Source organism: Botrytis porri (assembly GCF_014898465.1).
Source record: "Botrytis porri strain MUCL 3234 chromosome Unknown BPOR_005, whole genome shotgun sequence".
In the NCBI taxonomy this organism is placed as follows: domain Eukaryota; kingdom Fungi; phylum Ascomycota; class Leotiomycetes; order Helotiales; family Sclerotiniaceae; genus Botrytis; species Botrytis porri.
In genome coordinates this window covers 1,685,903-1,706,213 of record NW_024066079.1, presented here as the reverse complement: position 1 = coordinate 1,706,213, position 20,311 = coordinate 1,685,903, and the positions used below count along the sequence as shown (strand labels likewise).

Sequence of the window (20,311 nt, the reverse complement as noted above, 5' to 3'; positions counted from 1 at the left end):
AGAACAATAGACCTCTATTACAGAACCTCTCATCCTTCGAATCAAGGAGCTGTACGAATCCATCCAGTCTTTTTACGACCTCAAGATCTCAGCATAGCACAGATCAGAGATTTTGTATTGCACCTCACTCAGACCAATGAAATGCTATAGCATCAAAGCTTAAACCAGATACAGAAAACAAGTATATCACGTCCAGTCTCTCAAAGAGCTTATGCCCTCACCATCACATATAACGTGAGTTTCTACTCTGAGACAGCCCTGCTAATCCTACTACTCAAGTCCCCCATCCAACTACATTATATGTACTGTGCCAATGCGTCGTGTGCTTGAAGACTTAGTCCATGAATGAGGCTCGACTCACTCAAGCTGCGCAAGTCTGTAGGCTTCTTGGTGTCATCATTACGATCAATCATACATATAAAGTCGCATACTGAGAATTGTGCCGCGCGTATCCGTTGACGCGGCGTGTATCGTGGTGTAAAGATAAAATGAGGCTCATGAGGCACTCGCATGGCTTTCTAGGTGACGTGATGTGGTATAGTCGTCATTTATAGCTTGGCAAGGGCTTTCTTGACTTTATGAGAGGGATATCTTTCTAAATTTATGGGAAAGCTGGGTAGCATATATGTTTTGGCCCGGCATTATTGTTTTTGCGTGTTCATTCTGTCTCTTTGTTTCGTAGGGGCGTCATATACGCAGCTCTGCACTTCTGTAGGCTTTCAGTCGAGTCATATTGTTGTTCTCGATCTGGAATCGGATGGTGTGAAGGATATAAAAAGTCTAATTGAAATTTGATCTATTTTTTTGTTCAGCAAAATGCGCATAGCTCCACAAGTCAAAACCTGTTTCCGCCCAAAGATTCTGAAAAAGAAAAGAACAATAAAGCAAATCCAGCGCTCCTTTTCAATACGCCTCCAAGTAGTCCCATCACCCCTTTTTCCCTGAGGTTTGAAAATTAAAATCCCTGATGAACCTGTTCACTTCACCTGCGATGCTATTGATTTCATCTATGCCACTTGAAATTACACAAGAAAAAGGGGGCCGCCAAGATATATACTGTGAAGGATCCCAAAATCACAAGAGAAGACCGGCACCGAAAATGCTAAGAAGAACTTTCAACAAAAGTATGGCGTAATGCCACCAGTGTTCCGCACCATTGTCTTAGTTCATGGTCATTTTCCTTGCTCATTAGTACCCAAAAGATACATAGGTACTGCGTTTAGTATCCGGAATTAGTTGGAGGCGTCTCCCAATGTCTCAGCATCTGATCCAGAGCTTCTTGCCACTCATACGCAAAGCAAGCAGCGAGCTGAGCCGCCTCCTCGGCTTCTGGGTATCGGCCTCCCCACATTTCTAGTTTGGATGCTTCACTCTCTGCATTTGTTTGTATCATTTTACTAACATACCTTAATCAATACGTGTTTTCAGATCATCTCACACGAATGATACGCGGAACGAATGGCTAGGACTTACTCATCATATATTTTGATCAAAACCAACCAGGCATAATTCCAACTTCTGTCGCTATTTGGGTCGCTACTCACTCTCCATTTGGCATCATCGAGTAAATCACTGCTGAAAGTGTAATTTGGCGTCAAGTTGCGGAGTTCATTGAGTAGGTTGTAGGATGTGACGTAGTAAGTCCAAGCTGCGGTCAAGGGATCTCGGATGAGAAGTAATTCCTCTTCATTAGAAGCGGCAGCTTTTCGTTCAATCCTGCAGAGCTCCGTGAGCGTATTTACACGGTGCGTGTTGAGGGATTCGATGAGTAGGGCTGTGCTCTCCTGTCAAAGATTAGTCCTATAATCGCTGGAAAACAATGAAGGAGCTGTAGAAATAGTCTAGGATCATGACCATAGTGCAATCGAGAGTCTAGGGGAATCTGGACACAAGTGGTCAATAATAGAAGCGTGTCCTTGACTCACTTAGGCTACTGAGGGTCTAGAACTTCTAGAGCTTGAGCTTTGACCAAGTTGAGAGCGTCTGGAGTTTCGAGAAGACATAATTTTGACGACTGCAAAGATATAATTTGAATTTGTAGCGTAAGGTAGATCTCGAAGGGCCTTGGACTGTTGATATTGTGAAGAGATAATTGCAATGGGTGTTCAAAAGTCTTGGGTCTGCGGATGATGAGGAGTCGTATCAGATTCTGTTCAAATCGCTGAAGTTATCGAGAGAAGTGTTTTTAGATATCGTCGCATTGACAGGAGATATGGGCCCTAATATACCCATCTCGATATAGGAGGCTTATCTGAGGACGCCCTAGATTCGACAGAAAGACTCCAGGAGTTCGTCCTGTGCCGTATAAAGTAGGAGAGTCATAGGATTCTCCTCGTTCCCAATACAAGTTCCAGCATATCAGGCTTTCACAGACAAGCGAGATCGGAGCATACGAAACAAGAATGTTCCATCATAGTAAGAACACTTGAATAGCATTGAATCACACAATAAATCTCAACGCCGCAAGTATAGCCTCGGCACGTAACTCGAGGCACAATCTATCTCCCCATGTATCATGATGCGTCGCGGCTTTGCTATTCACTCCTGAATTCACAAATGCCAAGCGCTTGTTACGATTTGAGAGGCTCTCTGGATGATGAATCAAACCATAAGAAGTTAAAGGATCCGAGGTCTGATTGTTGGAAGTGTAGAAGAGTACGAGAGGGAAGAAGCAATCTCTTCAACCTCATTGGCAATTGGGATAAGCTTTGAAGCTGTACTGAGCATTGTAAAAGTTTTAAGATACAACGGACGTTTATTGGCGCGTACTTACTTACATGGAAAGCAATGGAGTATCCGGGCTATCTTCCACTCAATACGACGGAAGACTCTTCTAGTTGCCGTCCCATGTAGAGCGAGACCCTATTACAACTCTGATATTCGTTGAAAGACTCTTTTTGGTCTGTGAATTACCCCAATACCCCATGTCAAATATGGCAGCCTTGCACACTACTGATGAGATTTAGTATAATTCGCTACCGGTATCCTACTTTTGAGAGAAACAGCGTGACTTTAAGGCTGAATTGATGAGATTTCCTTCAAGAAGACTTCACTGGTGTATCATCATTTCCTGAGGCCACACTTTCAGTAAGACAAGTGCTGTCTGGGAATCGGCTGAAATAGGGTCAGCCTTAGTTACGAATATAATATTTTGATTGGTCGGTTCGAACCTCATCACTTCTCGACAAGACTGTAGCATTCTATGGCACAATTCTATCCAATTCATCTTCATATTATAAGCTTTGAAATACCATGTATTCTATCGCTAATCATAGTCAACGCGGATCAGAAAAGAGCCGCGTGGAAAGCCAATACTATGTACATGACTGTAATACGGATAAAGTTGTTGTGTTGTATCACATGGCGGATCACCCGGGTATTTGACATCTTATGAGCCCTTTGTATCTTCCATGTTCTTTTCATGCGTTCGCTTTCTATAAAGGGCCATGAAAGGATTGTGGGAATGGGATTAGTTTCTTTATCGATAAAAGCGTGACTCTTGTCGCAGAAACGATAGGCAGATTCAGGCCCGGCTCCAAACTCCTGGGACTCGTACAGAATTTGAATTATGCAGAAAAATGTCAGATACAACAATAACGAAAGGAATTGAAAAGTCAGATGGAAGCCACGATCAGATCATCCTACTCTATTGTCCACAGTCAGAAGATGCGGACCAAAAGGGGCGTAAAGTAGAGATATGTAGTGTATCCAGGTAGCAAGGAAGGAAAATAATGTGAGTTCACATTAGTCCACGGGTATTCATGGAGTCGTCCGTGGCACAGCTAATCGTCCCCGTAAGATTCCGTTCTAGAATATGTATTAGTTGTGGCACAGCGTTCTGATTCAATCATTCGGTAGAGTCGACCGATCTTACAAGCGATCTAGATACTGAAAACCGATATGTAACGTATTCCTTGGCAATCTCTAGAATGGTCTAAGATTCTTTGGTGAGATTCTCCTTCGAAGAATGCCTTGAAACCTCGAATTATAGCAATGGGGATTCTCGCAAGTGTGTCCTATTACTGCAAGTAAGATATCAGCCGGTCATCATTTACGATCCAATCTGCGGCACATATCGAGGACAAGCTTGCTAATAGACACGCTTTTCCTTTCGGTTGCGGATTATTAGGATCCCTCGATCGAGAAACAAGCTACCTATTATGATTGCGATCTTGTTTTATCTAGCTTTTCTGGCTTTCCCGTTTTCTTCCAAAGCTTGACAGATTTTCACTTCATATCATCCGTGCTATTCTCACAAGATAAGCAAAAGTTACAAGTTGCTGCTAGTAAGAAACGTGAATTGGGGGTCTACTTATAAAGACGAGTTCTTGCGGGGTCCCAATCTCTTACGCGATTTAGCTACTATTCATCTCGAAGAGTTCGGATTTCTAAGTCCATAGAACCAAATGGGTTGAGATAATGAAGTCTCCTGTGCAAGTGTGGCTCAATTCGGCATTCTTGTGCCAAGCGCAGAACGCTAATATCAAACCATATCTACTTTCTGTCTAGCCCTGAAACATCGCTTCCAACTGCGTCTGCATATCACAAAAGATATTGATTGCCTATGCACGATATAAATAATTAGTAAAGTCTACAGCTTGGCTCACTCAGAGGAATCCCTGTCAGGAACAACTCACCTGGCTCAATTTTCTTTCCGCCTCTCCTTTTCCACTCCTCGTAAAACTTATCCTCCACAAGCTCTCATCATTATCAAAGTTCAAGGCGGTAGATTGAGCTTCCTCCCGCTCATGTCCATCAAACAGAGACTTCACCTCATAGCCCTCCACAGCTGTAGCCGCTAAATCTCTCAGTAGCGCCGCCGCAATGGTAATATGATCTACACCAGCTAACGTCATAATCTCATCGATATTCGTCAGACTAGCTGGTAGCACTTTTGTTCGGAGATTATTCTTGCTGTAGTATTGTTGGATTTCAAAGCAGAGCTGATGCGCTTTATTGGTATCCGTAAATCTGATTTTGGTTAGCTTTTGGAAATGCAATCTTGATAATCCAATTTTCTTCAAAAATGGGTGGACATATACCCCGCATCGAAATGAACTTTCAATTCATTAACATAAGGCGCAACATAAGTGCACTGGACCTCTCCGGCCAAAGCGGCCTGCTCGATACTAAAAAGTGTAGTGGCTAAAGTTCTTATTCCTTCTCTTTCCAAGACTTTGCATGCTTGGAGTCCTTCCCATGTGCTTGGTATCTTTAGGCAAATACGATTAGTGTCAAAGTTTGGATCGAGATGTCTAAAAATGGAGATTATCCCTGGATGATTTAGTCTCTGTCAATATCTCAAGGAAAAGTAAAGAAATACTTCGTGAATCTTGAATCATTTCGTCGGTGCCATACGAATGATAAGGATTCGTCTGAACATGCACAAACCCCGTGACTACGCTCGCGATTGCAAGTTGTAATTTGACCATCTAGATAGCCAAGTAAGCTCTTTGCATTCATCTACATCTCAAGGGGGATTAATATACCGCAACTTCGACCGCCAGTTCTGAGAAATTCACATCTTGGCATTCTCGCGTTCTCGAGAGCTGTTCCGTGGTTTCCGCTGTCTCTTGGAGCAGTTTCTTGTTCTCGGGCTTCTGAAGCTCGAAAACTGCAATTGCTTGGTTGGAAGTGCAATCCGTGAAAGGACCAAGAGATTTCGCAACTATGATGTATCATTAGAAAAAGTTGTGTGTAACGATTTACAGAAGCGATCCCACCCTCAAATTCCATAGTATCACAATCGACCACTGTCCTCGATCGCAATAGTTCCAGCAAATTTTGGGCCGCCATAGTTTTGTTGTTTGAATAGACTGTATTTCTTTACAGCTTTTATTTCAATATACTCCGTAGACGTCGAGCAGTTTCGAAAGATGGTTAAGTATATAACAAGGGGTCATTTCGGGTATATGCCGGTGTGAAGTGTACAATGCGGGGAAAGATTCGAAGAAGGTTAAGCGAGTGATATGTCGGATTACTTGCTTTGAGTTCAGGGGTGCCCCACTATTTGTGCTACACAAAACCTGGGAAGTCAAAGTTGCGAGCGATGTGATGTGATGTAAGAAAACCGGTGTCATATTCTCAAAGAACTATTCAACGCGAAACAAACTTCTGGCCTCATTAAATAGTTTGATCTAAAATATCTAGGCTTGAGTTTTAGAACGGGCTCCAAAAAGTCACGTATTAAATTCCGACCCATTGTTAAGCGTTCATCCTTGATATCAAGCCAAAAAATCCCCATCGTCCATTCTGTGACCTATTCCCCTCCCAAATTCTTCACTCCAGTCCTCCGCCGGGAGCTCCCCTGATCAACACAGAAAACACTCCCCAGTATGATCCTCTCTATACCATTCCCGGACATTGACCCAGAATATTGCCCTCACGGCTTTGACAAATCTCTCATCCACATCAATAATTGCCTGTGTCATATCGATGAAATATTGATTCAAATCCGCTCTTTGGGCTTTATATTCCTCATCTTGCGGCATCTCCTTCTCTAGTCCCTCTTTGGATCCGTTATTATCCTCTTCTATGCGGTTTTAATGACTGAGACATAAATCCCTGATCTTGTTGTTCCGAGCTATGTGTGCTAGCTTACCAAAGACTTTATATAAATAGTAATGTTCAAGGGTATAAAAATTGACCACCACTCTAAATCGACTTCCATTGCTTTCCACTCTCCATGGTTTCTGGGCTTTCCATAACGATACCGGAAACTCCTGAAACTGACTTTATCGAAGTTTTCCCCCTATGGGTATCAGGTCGCTGTAATGATTCCCGAACGAATGGAGGATTCATCTGATATATGATACGTTTTCCCAGTTTACTCATTGACAAACATAATAACATACTCAGCAGCACAAGGGAAGCCTGTCCATGAATCTTCCGGCTTCGAATCATCGCACACACAACTTCTAATCCCATAACCAACATACCAGATTCGCAGACCCCAAGGATGCATCATTCCTTCCTATAGTGAATGAATCCAATAAATTCAGCAATGCCATTCAAAAGAATCCTTTCGGAATGTAAGAAACTTTTCAAAGCCCATTGCCAATCTTGCATGTCGAGTTTGTGTTCTTCGAGGAATGTCACACGTGCCTGAAGCCGTCTGTTTCTCCTATTAGTTCCCACGCCACCCACATCCCATCTTTTTGGCGTGCAATGACAAGTCTTGGTGCGCTTCAATACTCCAAGACCATCTAGTCCTTCTGGTTTCCAAGATACTCTAGAGGCCTCCCGCATGAAGAACAACTTCCAACCCTCCCTTTTTCTCCTTCCAAGATCACAAGGCTAAAACGACACTCACGAAAGTTACCAGATATAGATACCACGAATTCAATCTCAGAACCAGCCTCTTCTATTCGATGGAACTTACTTCTTGAATCCTCCAGTAGCATCCATCCATGATCTCCACAATCCTATCATAGAACATCCACATTCTTCCAAAACTTCCAGTCCGGGAACCAAAGACGGAAAAACACTCCCAATATTTACACTGCACTTGGTGCTTGATCGAACCAAGCGATTCCAGCTTCAGATCTCCCAACCTGTGCAAGTTTGCAGGATAAGACAAGAACGAAACCTCACCACAACCCTCAGAAAGAGCGTATGGAACTTTCGCACTGGGAGTGGGGGGATCTCCGATAATGAGGAAGGAGAAGATTCCCCCACCGTCCCCAATCTAATCGAATAACAATATCAACATAACCACCTCAACGCAAAGTAGGTATACAAAAGATACCAAAGCATATCCAATTGAGAACTCTATCTTGAATACTAGGTAGGTAAGCCAGTGTCCAGTACTATTTCCTTCAAAGCAATGTCGCTTATGCGATGATTTGCTATCTTTCGATGATGGCATCATAAATAATACCCACAGGAAAGCTATGCTACCTAGGTAAATACTGATACCTGCTCTGCTCACCTTTCACCTTCCATCCCAACAAGCAAGAAAATCAAATAACCCTCGATATCCATCGATATCCGAACCCCTATTGACTGTATCTACACCCCACTCTGTTTCCACCCCATATCCATATTCCCCTCAAATTTTTGAATCTTCAAATTCTCAACCTCTCTACCAATTCGCACATCATTCAACTCCAAATGAGTTTCCCCGAATGAGAATCACAAGATGTTGGATTATACGTATAGACTTCGTCTCGGGGGTGCAGTTACTTTCATTCAATTTTTATTTAGCGATGAAGAGGTAGTGAGATGAATTACGTAGTTTATATGATAGAGGGGATGGGAAAAAAGTATGATTATTGCGATTGGGTTGGATACCCCAATCATTACAGATTTGATTCAAGAATTGATGAATAGCTCCCGAAAAAGAAAAGATGCAAGGATGTTGAAAGCCGTTTTTCGAGCTCGTGTGTTACTGAACAACAAGTGTTACATCTATATATTCATGGTCTTCAAATTCATGTATGTACTTCGTTCTATGTGCTAACATCTGAATATTTACAACCACCACCTCATCCCTTCATCGCCAAATCATCTAATCCTTAAATGGAGCAAATTTACTCTTCCTCCTCAACGTAACCCCATACTTCATAAACAAAAACGGCACCGGTATAGCCAGAGTAGCCACTCCACCCAACACACTCATTGCTGGTCCTACACCCATAGCTCTAAACATCGGGCCCGCGGCCAGCGGAAATCCAGTCGCCAGGATACTTCTCAGGAAAGTATTCGCACTAACCGCACTTGCCGCATACAATGCATAAGTATCAACTAAAAAATTGATACACTGTTGGAAAATAATATTAAACCCAGCGCCGATGAATACCGAAGCAATGACTGGAAGAATCCAATGGATATTTGGCGCAGCCGTCCATCCAAACCAGAGAAGTCCGATTGCGAATAAAATACCTCCGAGTGCCATGGGGGCGAGACGCGCTTCGGGGACGGGCCGTCCACCTGCTGCGTCGACGATACGAGCGTAGCGAGGTTGATTGCCAAGATTGACTACGACGGCTAGATTGACTCCGACGAAGAGGCCGAGGAAAGGGAGGGAAGCGATGACGGAGGACCAGCCGCGGTTATCGGAGAAGACGATGGGGAAGACTTCGAGAGTGAGGTAGAGGATGGCGTAGACGAAGGAGGCGTAGAAAGCTATACAGGTAACCATGGGCTCTGTAGTAAGCATGAGGAGGGGTCTTGAGAAGTGCTTCGTGACAATGGTCTTGGCATCGAGTTTTATTTCTTCGTGTGGATGGTAATAGGCATTATTTCCTGTTTCTTTGCGAAGACGAGCGGCTTTTTTCTTGAGGAGGACGGGCGTATAGACTTCGGGGAGACATATTAAACACATTCCGAACATTGCAAACACCCAAATCGCCTCGAGATATTCTGTCCATCTCCATCCCAAATGTGGATTCACAAGCAAGGCACTTCCAATTAAAGGTCCTAGTGTCGGTCCACCTACAACTGCCACTGCATAGAATGTAACTGCCGTCCCTCGAGCTTTAGGACTCCATATATCCCCCAACGCTGCAGAAACATTCGAAACGGGTGCCGATCCGAATAACCCTCCAAAGAATCTCGTTATGAAAATTGATGCCGCGTTTGTACTTGTAGCCGTTCCAATGGAAAACAGTCCCAAACAAAATATCGGGGGTAACATACTCCATCTTCTTCCCCAAAGCTCAGATATTGGTGCCCAGCAAAGTGGTCCAAATGCGAATCCTAATCTATTTTGAAAATGTATCAGTACCCTTTTCATTTGAAAGAAGCAAAACACAAAACTTACATATACAGACTAATACTCAACACACTGACTTCTGAAGTAACACCAACATACGCCGCAATCGTTTTTCCCGCCGGACTAATAATACTACTCCCCAAACTGGCACTCAAAGCCAACATGCCCAACTGAAACGTTATCCAACTCTTGTACAACGTCGACCAATTCCGCGGATTTTCTTGATCATCATCTCCATCCCAATCCACCAATATTCTCATATCTGGACTCTCATCCTGCGCCGAACTTTTCTCATGATCAACGACAGGATTTCTCTGAATCTCAGACTGCGAAATCGACTGTGATCTCGACAATTGCGAACTTAGGCGTCGAGGTGGCGTCTCAACATCTGTAGTTTCTCCATCGTGCTCCAGCATTGAAGTGGCGTTTGAACTTCCCATTGCCCTTTCCTCCTTCTCTATATCCCTTCCCGATAAATCCCCCTCGATTTCCGTTTCGGAATTGAGCATCATATGCTTCTTTTTGTTCCTTCTTTACCTCGCTACTATACTTACTTTCCTCCAATCTCAATATTCTCTGCAGATTCAAACTTCAAACTTCAAACTTCAAGATTCAAACTTCACAAAATCGCAACCACGGGAAACCAATCCCAGAAAAACGTACAAGAACCAGGAAAACACATCACATCTTCCAGATAAAATAAAACAAAACAAAAAGCGTAGAACAATCACCGCAGATAGACTTCGACCACTTCACTTAACCCAAACGGTCCAGGAAGAAAAAAAGACTGACTCCACTTACGAAAATACACACAAGGGATCCTCTCAATGACGAATATACGAAGTATATCCATGTTACCAATCCCATGTTGCCAATCTCATGTCATCCATTCTGCAATCCTCGTAAGCTCGTACGTACAGAGCAGATAGTGACATCTTGCTTGCACCAATTGCACGCACCCCAACACTCAAGCAGGCGAGGCAGGGTCAAGAAGCATCCCAAATCGGAAAAAGAATGGTTCTCACGGCAAGAAGCTTTGCGACTGACTAATCAATTAATAAGCCTAGAAGGTTTTAGCGAAGAAATCTTATCTTATCAGCCTTATACCGCGGATCTAAGATATGTATTGACCAATCAGTGATGTGGAAATTTTACCCCCCGGGACCGAAGTGCGGAACGAGAGATGCATTCGAGCATGCTGGGGACTTCTTGCAGAATATCAAGCGTTCGAGGCGTTGGAATTGGTCTTCACCGTTAGACTTGGTCCACTCACTGTAGATACTTTGTGAAGAAAAGTTAGCACTATCTACTCTAGCCGTAATTGTGAGTTTATACGAAGGGTATCAGCTCATTCCTATAACTTTCTTTGTCACTCATAGCACTTTGACGAAGATGGAAACCATGCTGTTGCACCAATACACTAATGAGGTCTAAAAAGCTAAGTTGCAATAACGATAATAATAACGAAAGTATCTTCGTAGTAGTACAACGATTATTGTCGAAACAAAAAAGAAATATACTCCCGCGGTACGGTATTCACCGGCACTATTCTTCCTTCCACTCTACCCGCAGCACCCACATCCACAACCACGATCCATCAAAACCTACTCCACAGCCGAACAGAAATGACAACTTCACACGAGCCGCATGCCACAGTTCTCCCTCGCACGTGGTCAACTAACCCTAGACCTCCTAGAGCGTAGTAGCACCGCTCATGATCGTTCGGAAGATTCGTTTACCCTCTCCAAGCTTTGTGATCTGGTCTTCCAGATATGCCCTCTCTTGTCTAGCTTGGCCTGGCTCACTAGCAATGGCCTCCACATCTTTGTCAGACATTTTGTTTACGGCAACAGGGTCGAAAATGCGTTCTAAGCCGCGAACAATGTGTCGCTCGACTACTTGGGTCGTCACGTTTGCGATGAATACCTTTTGAAGGACCTACAGGACAAATTAGTCCATATTTGATAAAGGAGTTGAGTGAAAGGAAACGAACCTTGTAGATTGCCACGACACAATCCAAAGCCGCTTCGCATGAAACAACTTCCATATCTTTTTCGGTACTTTTGAAAAGGCTTTCCCTTAGTTTCTCGATCACAGGACCTAGCTGCACTCCTTCGGTTGTCTCAACACTAGCCGAAGCATCCTGACAACATTTTTCGAGCTCTGCATTTGCTCGTTCTTGCTGGCGGCTTTTGATAGTATCCGTATAATAGTGATTGTAGTTAATTGGATGGTTTGTATTGTCCACAATCAAATTATTCAACTCTCGAGTGGCGGCAGCATTGCGGTTTCTTAACTCGTCTTCGATCCGGGATGACCACAAGCGTGATTCAACGTCTCTTGGGGTCATTTCTAAAAGTAAGTTCTTAAGGAACTCGGTGCACACATCGGACACTTGCTCAATGTGCTCTGTGGCGAGCTCTTCCCATTTCGCGGATTGCTCCCAATATAGTTCTGAAATTAGTGAAGGGTTGTAATTGCCTGGGAGTTCCTTTCCACGGGTTCTAGTGAGTGCCTGCCTCACCCAATCCAGACCCTCCTTCTTCGTAAGTCTTTCGGGCTTGCCTTTCTTAACTGCTTCTTCCCCTTCCATCGTGCCTCTAGTCGATTTTGCGCCTGTAGAATGATCGATCTGGTATTTGTGACCTTTTCTACGCACTACTTCTGTGAATTGAGAGTTCATCGTTTGAACACAGGCTCGCATACGACGAAGGCCTGCTTTTTGATCGAGTTTGAACTCGGAGTTAACTTCACATTGAAAGTATCGTCCTTCGTAATGACCATCAACAGCAGCGGCGCAGATTTTCTGGACGTCGGTGCTGAGCTGCACCAGGTATGCTCGACAGTCAGAAGGTGTAGATCTAGCATCACCGAGCAACCCGAGTTGTTCACTTGCAGTGGCAAGTTGGGTTTCAAGGTCGCGGCGGAGCTGAGGAAGTTCTTTCTTAATGTGTTGGAACAATAGAGCGGCCAAACGACCACGCAATCGTTCAATGCCGATGTGATTTCTCGACAAAGTCTTGAAGTTGGACGCGCGAAACCAAGAATCTTCCGCCATGTTACGTTCCATTAGAGAAAAATCTCTCTCTTCGTATCTTCGGTTCTTTACCACGTGCCAACCCAATCTAAATCTGACATTCTCGTTCTTCGCCAAGCTAATGAAAGCTTTCTCATTTCCAGAGCCTTTATCAAGAGTATCTGGCTTGGTGATGATACCAAGAGTGCGATCTCCATGAGGATCATGGGCCCTGACTCTCTTCAAGATTTGCTGATTGGCGATGTCGTTTTTTGCAGAGACAACAGCAAGGCAAATGGTTCGAGGCTGCTTTATGTAATGCTCTGTTATGGCTGCGACCGTTTCAACATCGGCAGCTGTTGCCTCTACAGTTTCAGAGGCGATCAAACCCGGAAGATCGACCAAAGTCAACTGGGGACAATCTGGGCCACAAAATTCAATGCTCAGGACATCTCTAGCGAATGCTCGTGGTGGCGCATTCGGGTCAATATTAGCACTTATTCCCATTGCTTCCATGGCTAAATCCATAATTCGAGGAAGGTCATCAAAGTTTGTGATGCTCTCCACAAACTCTTTAAGCATGGCCTGCTCTTTAGATGGCCGCTCATCATCCGGGATAATTTTGATAGTGAGCGTTTTCGTGTCAGCGTTACGGAGACTAATCTCAGTTGCAAAACGAGTGCACAGATTGTCATTTCTTGGAAAAGGGATCTCGGTCAACGCCTCGAGAACCGAACCTGTGGATGTAAAATTCAGCATAACTTCTACGCAGAATAGATCTGACATCACCAAATAGCAAAAGAAACATTGCTGTACTCACTTTTACCAGCGGATTGGTCACCACAAACGACAAGTTGTGGAAGGGGCAGAGTATTCTCGAGGCCACACTTTCTCAAATGTGCAACGGTGTCCAGAACACGTTGCTGCTCTTCCGTTTGTAGACCTTTGAGAGAAGATGTTGTCTTGAGCTCATTTTCGGAAATCGGAGTCTGAGGAGTGATAGGACTATCGTGAAAGCTTTCATCATCCACAACGACGGATGATCCACGAGAGGAGGGCATACTGCTCATGTGTGTGGAAGTTCTTTCGTGTCTAAGAAATTCCCGACAGTAAATAACGGATTGCCGTATCGCTTGATTGCGTTGAAAAGACAAACTATTTAGAATGATAGAAATGAAATCCATACAAGGAAGCCTGCTGTGAAAAAAAACCATAACAAGAGTTTATCCCATCATATTTATACCTCAATCACTCACCTCACATATCCATCCACCTACCTCCCTTCCCTTCAACAAGGCCTTCCAAACGGCCACCCTCAAGCATGCTGCGGAAAGGCTGATTCATGCAATAAATGCATGTTACCGAAGCCCTCCGTCAATAAAAAGCAGACATGATTCTAAAGTTAACCACTGCCTCAATACTTGTTATGATTTTGAGGCCTACAACTCCAGATAGCCAATCAGATATCCGCGGGTATGCAGCTATGAATAGCAAAGCGGGCTTCCGCGCTAATCTATCTCGATAATTTCGATTGAAATTATAAGCGTGAAAATGCTGCAAACGCTGGAGGAGAAAAAGGCAAGGGGAAAAAGAAGCAGGAAGAATAGCAAGTGAGTGCGAAATGATATATGTACGTGCGACTCGTCGAATCAAGAAAAAGCATGACCATACACAAACAAACGCTCAGTACCACACCACACCATCAATTTACGCCTCTCCTTCCCTAACACAACTCGCAACTCCAATCTCTACCCAGTTGTTCTTACAATTTATTAAATCAATAAAAAGAATGAATATATTCATAAACAAACAAACAATAACAAACAATACAATACCACACCACACCACACCACACTATACCATCAACCCACGCCTCTCCTCCCCTAACACAACCCACAACTCCAATCGCCCCCCAATCGCCCCCAACCCGCTGAGCCGCAACGAAACCAACCCTGCTAAGAAGATTAGCTATCCCCATCCATTCATCCAGAACACAAATTCATATCTTATTGCAATCTCAATCTCCATCTCAATCTCAAATCAAAACAACACAAGACATAAGCATCATGAAGAACACACCCACCCATCACCTCGCTCTACCCATCCACCAAGAATCTCCAGAACCCTCTACGCTGCACATAAGGAAACCACGCCACCCCATGAACATCCTCCCATCTAGCGACTTCAACGAGGATTTCACGGGGAGATGATCTTCTCTTCCGCGCTAGGAAAGTAACAGCTTGAGGTTACCAGGTTTGAAAACAACGAGGGAGTATTGTAAGTATACCTCCTACCTACGAGTAGACGAGACGCTCACTCACTCACTCACATCCCAGCACCCTACCTAGTAGTTTCAAGTATTCATTCGGCCTCTCTTGATGGCGGGGCAGATTTTGCTGTACCATCTGTCTAGAGACCTAGAAACCGGAATACGTGCATAAATACATGAGCGATGATAATGAGGACAACACGGAGGGAGTGATAGATGAAGGGATGTCAAATGTGAAGTGTAGAAAATTCTCTTTCAATTCGTATATTTAAGAGAAAGACCTTGCTTGCTCTTCGTGGCTAATCACTCATGCCCACACTGATACACAGACGCACACCAAGTCCAAGTAATTATCATAAATCACTACTTATCAATCACTACCCATTAATCTCTCAACTCCATACAAACATCTAATTTATAAATAATATATTCATATAATCATATCTCACTCTCTTTATTTATATATATGTAAGATAAATATATTCATCCATCGATAACATCCATCTACACACCACTCATTCATCTCCTCCCACCTCTCAACTATAATAAATTTTCTTCTCGGATGCCACTCATAATGCATTTTCGGTTCAACCTTTCCCCATGTAATGAATTCCTTAGAATTCACCATCTTCAAACTGCTTTGCTCCTAGACGGCTCTCATCCAATTCATTCGTCATTATTCTTCCCACTTCGTCTTCTATCGTCATCTTCGTTATCGTCATCGTCATCATCATGACCTCCATCTCCATCTCCATTTCCATATGCAATAAGATTCCAACAACACCTCCTTTCCCCATCCATCCATCCATCCATCCATCCAATTCCCAAATAAACACCAAATAAAAAATATCGATTTATCCATCTATACCCAACCAGTCTAAATCTTCGAAACTCGCTCAATTTCACAAACGAAAAAGACAAAGGAAACCAAAATCCAAGTCTATCACATCCAATCTCATTTCATCTCAACGTTCCAAAGTCTACTCAACTCAACGCATATCTACCCAACCCAACTCCTATGCTTTCCCTTTTCCAAACTATCCACCAAAATACATTTCAACCCCGATTGACAAACTCTACTTCTCCCCAAATTTTTGAATTTCGGTCCAAGTGGTCCATTCACATAATGGTATTGACCCACAAATCTCCACTGCCTCCAATCAGACAATTCATAAAATTTGTCTCCCCAATGACCATTGAACCAAAACCAACCCGTGGGTGCATCTGGATTTTGTGCCGCGGGTTGAAAAGAATCAGCCATTGTTTGAGCTAGAAAATTAGAGGTTGCGAATCGTGCATCGACATTATGGGTGAGGGATGTATTGAAGAAATATGCTCGGTAATTAAGGGCGGGATCCCAAATTGGTCCTTTGTCTGTGACGTCTGCGAGAAGTTTGAATGGTAAAACGTATGGATGTGTACCGGGAGTCGCATACATTGCATGAGATCCCACGGCACTATAAATGACTGGTCTTCCTTCTCTTCCTGGACCTTGACCTTTCTCAACTGCTTTATAATGATATCCTAACCCACCAAAATGGGCAGAGAAGAAAACGGCTTTGGGTACACCGTTATAAAATCGAATGAGAGAATGTTCCCAATCACCAACGTGATTTCCAAATCGCATCTTCAAAACTGTTGTACCAAGATTGTAGGAATAAAAGTAAAACCAAAACGCATCAACAATCCCATGTCCTTTGTCCACGATAATCAATGTCGCAGGAGCTGGGGAATATCCTGATTGATCTGGTTTACCGGAAGAATCTCCACGTTTCTTCAAATTGCGTTTGCGCTGTCTTGTAATTTGAGGCTGTGCGCGAAAGGTTGGCTCAAATGGTGCGACAATCATCATTCTTTCTTCATCACTCGCATCGTCCCAGGCTTCCTGACCATCTTCTTTACTCTCAATAAACTCCTTTTCTTCTTCCTCTTCTACTGTTTCCCAATCCTCTTCATGCTTGGGTTCATCTTCATAAGGTATGGGTTTATTGTAAGCGCTCCCTAACCACCTGGGTCTATCTTCCACGTCGTCTTTACTCTGCATAAATAAAAGTCGACCGCTGCGTCCTTCGTTCAGGAGATGTAAATTGTGTAATGTGTGTTCGGACGTATTCATATGCAATGAAGTATGATTTTCGTAAGGAGTAACATGATTTAAGTGTTCCTCAATGTCCGCAGGCCAGAACTTCTCCCCCGAGTAAAGATGTACGAGAGGTGCGTGGTCAAGAACGTATTGTGGAACTTCTTTCAATACTCGATCGTCGCCAAACCAATCGTCGGGGCGCATCTTGGGGGCATTCTTATAGGCATCATCCCATTCTACCCAACTTGCATCCAAGTCATCGTCTCCCATGACTTTCTGATCTCTTGTAACTTTATTTAATCGACGTTTCCAAGCCGGATCGGAATGATAGTGAGCAAGTCCACACAGGCCAAGCCATTTACATGATTGTCTATCCATGAAGTGTTTTGATGTAGCGATCCAGCGCGCATCTTCTCTCATTTCCTCTGATATATGTGTATTCGGATCGAGGTATCGATGTAATGAGGTGGCTCCGAACCAAGTCAAGCAGACCAGGACGATTCCTAGGAGGAGTCGTCGTATGGAAATCATATTGTAACGCTTCGGATATGGCGCTTTGACAGAAAAAGGGTATCTTGAACTCAAGGAAATGAAGAATTGAAATGGATGGACTAAATCATTGAGGGTTTCAAAAGAAGACGACCAGCGGATCTATTCGCGATTAGAGATGTTTTGCGATCGGACTTAAAGTAGAGGTGGGTGTTGGTTTTGGTGTTGGTGTTGGGTGAGTTTCTTTGTTGATGGATTAGGAAATCAATGGATGGTGAATAGAATGATTGGGATGATTGGGATGATTGAAAAGTAGGAATGTAGGAATGTAAAAATGAACAATACCTTTGTCATGGAATTATTCTCAATCACCTAATTCATCAATGACTCTCCGAAGAAGCCGAGCTAAGTTTCAAAGGATGGAGAATGAAAGGAGGGGATTGACGTTTAAGGCACGGCCAGGAAGATAAGGTAAAGCGCTTATCGATTGTGATAGAGTCGGAAGGGACGGTGAAGGGACGGTGAAGGGACGGTAAGATCTGCTCCATATAGTTAAGTGGAATGTTGATTATACTCAGTACTTTGTACATATAACGTGGTTTATCATCGAGTAGCCTATATCATTGAGTGGCTCATTTTTATCTCAATTTATATCTGTCTCTTTCAATATATATTTTATTAACAATTTATAATGAATTCGAATAATCAAAAAGCTTATATATTCTTTATTATCAAAATTATTTATAAAGATAAAAAATTAAGTATTTGAAAGACTGTTATATTTTATAATATTCCTTGTACAACTTTTCGATATAGAATGGAAGGTTTACCTCTTTGTATAAAAACTCGAGCGAATTGTTATAAAATTATAGAATTAGAAGAAAAGGTGATTGTTTAATATATACTTGATATAAATTTAAGAGGATTTCCATTTAAATTAAAGAATATAGAAGATATAGTGAATAATATTCTCGAATCAAGGGGTGTGAAATGTGTTGGAAAGCTTTAGATGTATTGATTTGTAAAGTATTGAATTAAATTAAAGATATGTTTTAGTTATATTTATGATTTTCAAAAAGCCTTTTATAAGAATTCTAAGCTTTTTGAAGAGTGGTTTTGACTAGTTATGAATATGTAAGCGAAATACAGTATTTTGGACGGAGATTTCTATAATTTCGATGAAACAAACTTTATAATAAGGATTATATATATAATAATGATAGTAACTAATGCTGAACAAAATAGTAGAAATAAAATAGTACAGTTAGGTAATCAAAAATGGGCTATAGCAATAATATATAGAAATAAAAAGGGTGAAATTATTCTCTTATTTCTAGTAATTTAAGGACAAGTTTATCTTTTTAATTAATACATTTAAACAAATCTTTCTATAAAATAAGCTATTAAATCTATATCTAATAAATGAATGAATAATAAAACGAATTTAGAATGATTGAAATATTTCAATAAATATATTAAGAATCGAAGAAAGAGCAAATATCGAATATTAGTACTAGATGGACATAAAAACTATGAATTAATAGCTTTTCAAATATATTATAAAGAGAACAATATTATATATTTATGTTTATTATTATATTTAAATCATTTAACTCAACCACTTGATATTAACTGTTTTAGCAATCTAAAATGTTCATATAATAATTAAATTGATGGATTTATTAAGGCATATATCAATTATATTTTGAAGATTGAATTCTTTATAGCTTTTAAAGTTATATACAAGGAATCAATCATTTCTTAAAATATAAAATCAGAATTCTAAAGAATAGGTTTAATTCTATTTAATCCTAAAGCTATACTCTCGAAATTAGATATTCAAATTCGCATATCTATCCCCCCCCTTTTTCAATTTAAATCAATAAATCTTTTAAACTCCTTACAACCTAATAGAAGCTTTTTCTCAATCAATATTAATTAAATCTCGAATAACTTATTATCAATTAAGCTCTCCTATATTTATATTCGAAATTATACTAGTTCTAACTAAAGGTATAAAAAGATTAGCTTATAAAAATATACTTTTAAGTACAAAGAATTATATACTTCAAATAACAAATAAAATATTAAGTAAACATTAATATATATAAAAAACTTAATTATATTAAAAAAAAAATTTACTAAATAAAAGGTTTTTAATATATTATCTTAATAAAAGGTTGATATTCAGATTCAATACAATAAGCATCAAAAAGAAGGGAATTCTAATAGGGAAGTATCTTTTAATTAATATTATAGTAAATATGGAAAGACAGGATATAATACAAGAATCTGTCAAAATAATATAATAGATCCTAGATTATTAGATTCTTAATAGTTTCAATCAATTGATTCAATTATTGTTGAATAATATAGATTTGAAAGTATAAATTGAGGTGAAAGTAGGCCACTCGATGATAAACCACGTTAGGCAGTAGAGTTATAATCTTGATATGGGTCAATAGGTAATCCTGGAGTGAGTGTGCGGTTCTCCACTTTGTATCAAGTATTTTTTTGTGTGATTGTGGCAGAGAAGTCAAAGAATGTAGTATCAGACACGACAACAACAATGAACACCTGGACTTGGATAGATTGAATTGATGTTTGAAAACGGATAAATCGGATTGATATTGAGGCTCTTATTGGTGTTGAGGATAAATCTAATTATCTAATAGGTAGGTAGTGTGTAGGTAGGTATGTCGGTAGATAAGTAGTCACAGGTAAGATATCTGTAGCATA

General features: G+C 41.5%; 5 protein-coding genes across 5 annotated transcripts; all 5 read right to left on the bottom strand.

Moving 5' to 3' along the window:
• Positions 1 to 1,219: 1,219 nt before the first annotated feature.
• EAF01_004193 (uncharacterized protein) lies at positions 1,220 to 2,003 on the bottom strand (the record flags this gene model as incomplete). Its single annotated transcript, XM_038912447.1, has 3 exons — positions 1,220 to 1,397; positions 1,474 to 1,784; positions 1,935 to 2,003. The coding sequence occupies 3 exons, from the start codon at positions 2,001 to 2,003 to the stop codon at positions 1,220 to 1,222; spliced, it is 558 nt and encodes a 185-aa protein (XP_038772131.1).
• A 2,502-nt stretch (positions 2,004 to 4,505) lies between these two features.
• EAF01_004192 (uncharacterized protein) lies at positions 4,506 to 5,796 on the bottom strand (the record flags this gene model as incomplete). The annotated part of the gene is made up of 6 exons (XM_038912446.1): positions 4,506 to 4,562; positions 4,638 to 4,971; positions 5,043 to 5,274; positions 5,324 to 5,432; positions 5,490 to 5,668; positions 5,724 to 5,796. The coding sequence occupies 6 exons, from the start codon at positions 5,794 to 5,796 to the stop codon at positions 4,506 to 4,508; spliced, it is 984 nt and encodes a 327-aa protein (XP_038772130.1).
• An 882-nt stretch (positions 5,797 to 6,678) lies between these two features.
• On the bottom strand, positions 6,679 to 10,501 carry EAF01_004191 (uncharacterized protein). Its single transcript, XM_038912445.1, has 2 exons — positions 9,764 to 10,501; positions 6,679 to 9,704 (listed from the first exon to the last, which is right to left on the bottom strand). The coding sequence occupies exons 1-2, from the start codon at positions 10,225 to 10,227 to the stop codon at positions 8,510 to 8,512; spliced, it is 1,659 nt and encodes a 552-aa protein (XP_038772129.1). The 5' UTR covers positions 10,228 to 10,501; the 3' UTR covers positions 6,679 to 8,509.
• Positions 10,502 to 11,146: 645 nt separating this feature from the next.
• On the bottom strand, positions 11,147 to 15,410 carry EAF01_004190 (uncharacterized protein). The gene is made up of 3 exons (XM_038912444.1): positions 13,552 to 15,410; positions 11,709 to 13,468; positions 11,147 to 11,653 (listed from the first exon to the last, which is right to left on the bottom strand). Exons 1-3 carry the CDS (start codon positions 13,943 to 13,945, stop codon positions 11,408 to 11,410), a joined length of 2,400 nt encoding a protein of 799 aa, XP_038772128.1. The 5' UTR covers positions 13,946 to 15,410; the 3' UTR covers positions 11,147 to 11,407.
• A 590-nt stretch (positions 15,411 to 16,000) lies between these two features.
• Positions 16,001 to 17,614, bottom strand: EAF01_004189 (uncharacterized protein; the record flags this gene model as incomplete). The annotated part of the gene is made up of 1 exon (XM_038912443.1): positions 16,001 to 17,614. One exon carries the CDS (start codon positions 17,612 to 17,614, stop codon positions 16,001 to 16,003), a length of 1,614 nt encoding a protein of 537 aa, XP_038772127.1.
• Positions 17,615 to 20,311: the final 2,697 nt, after the last annotated feature.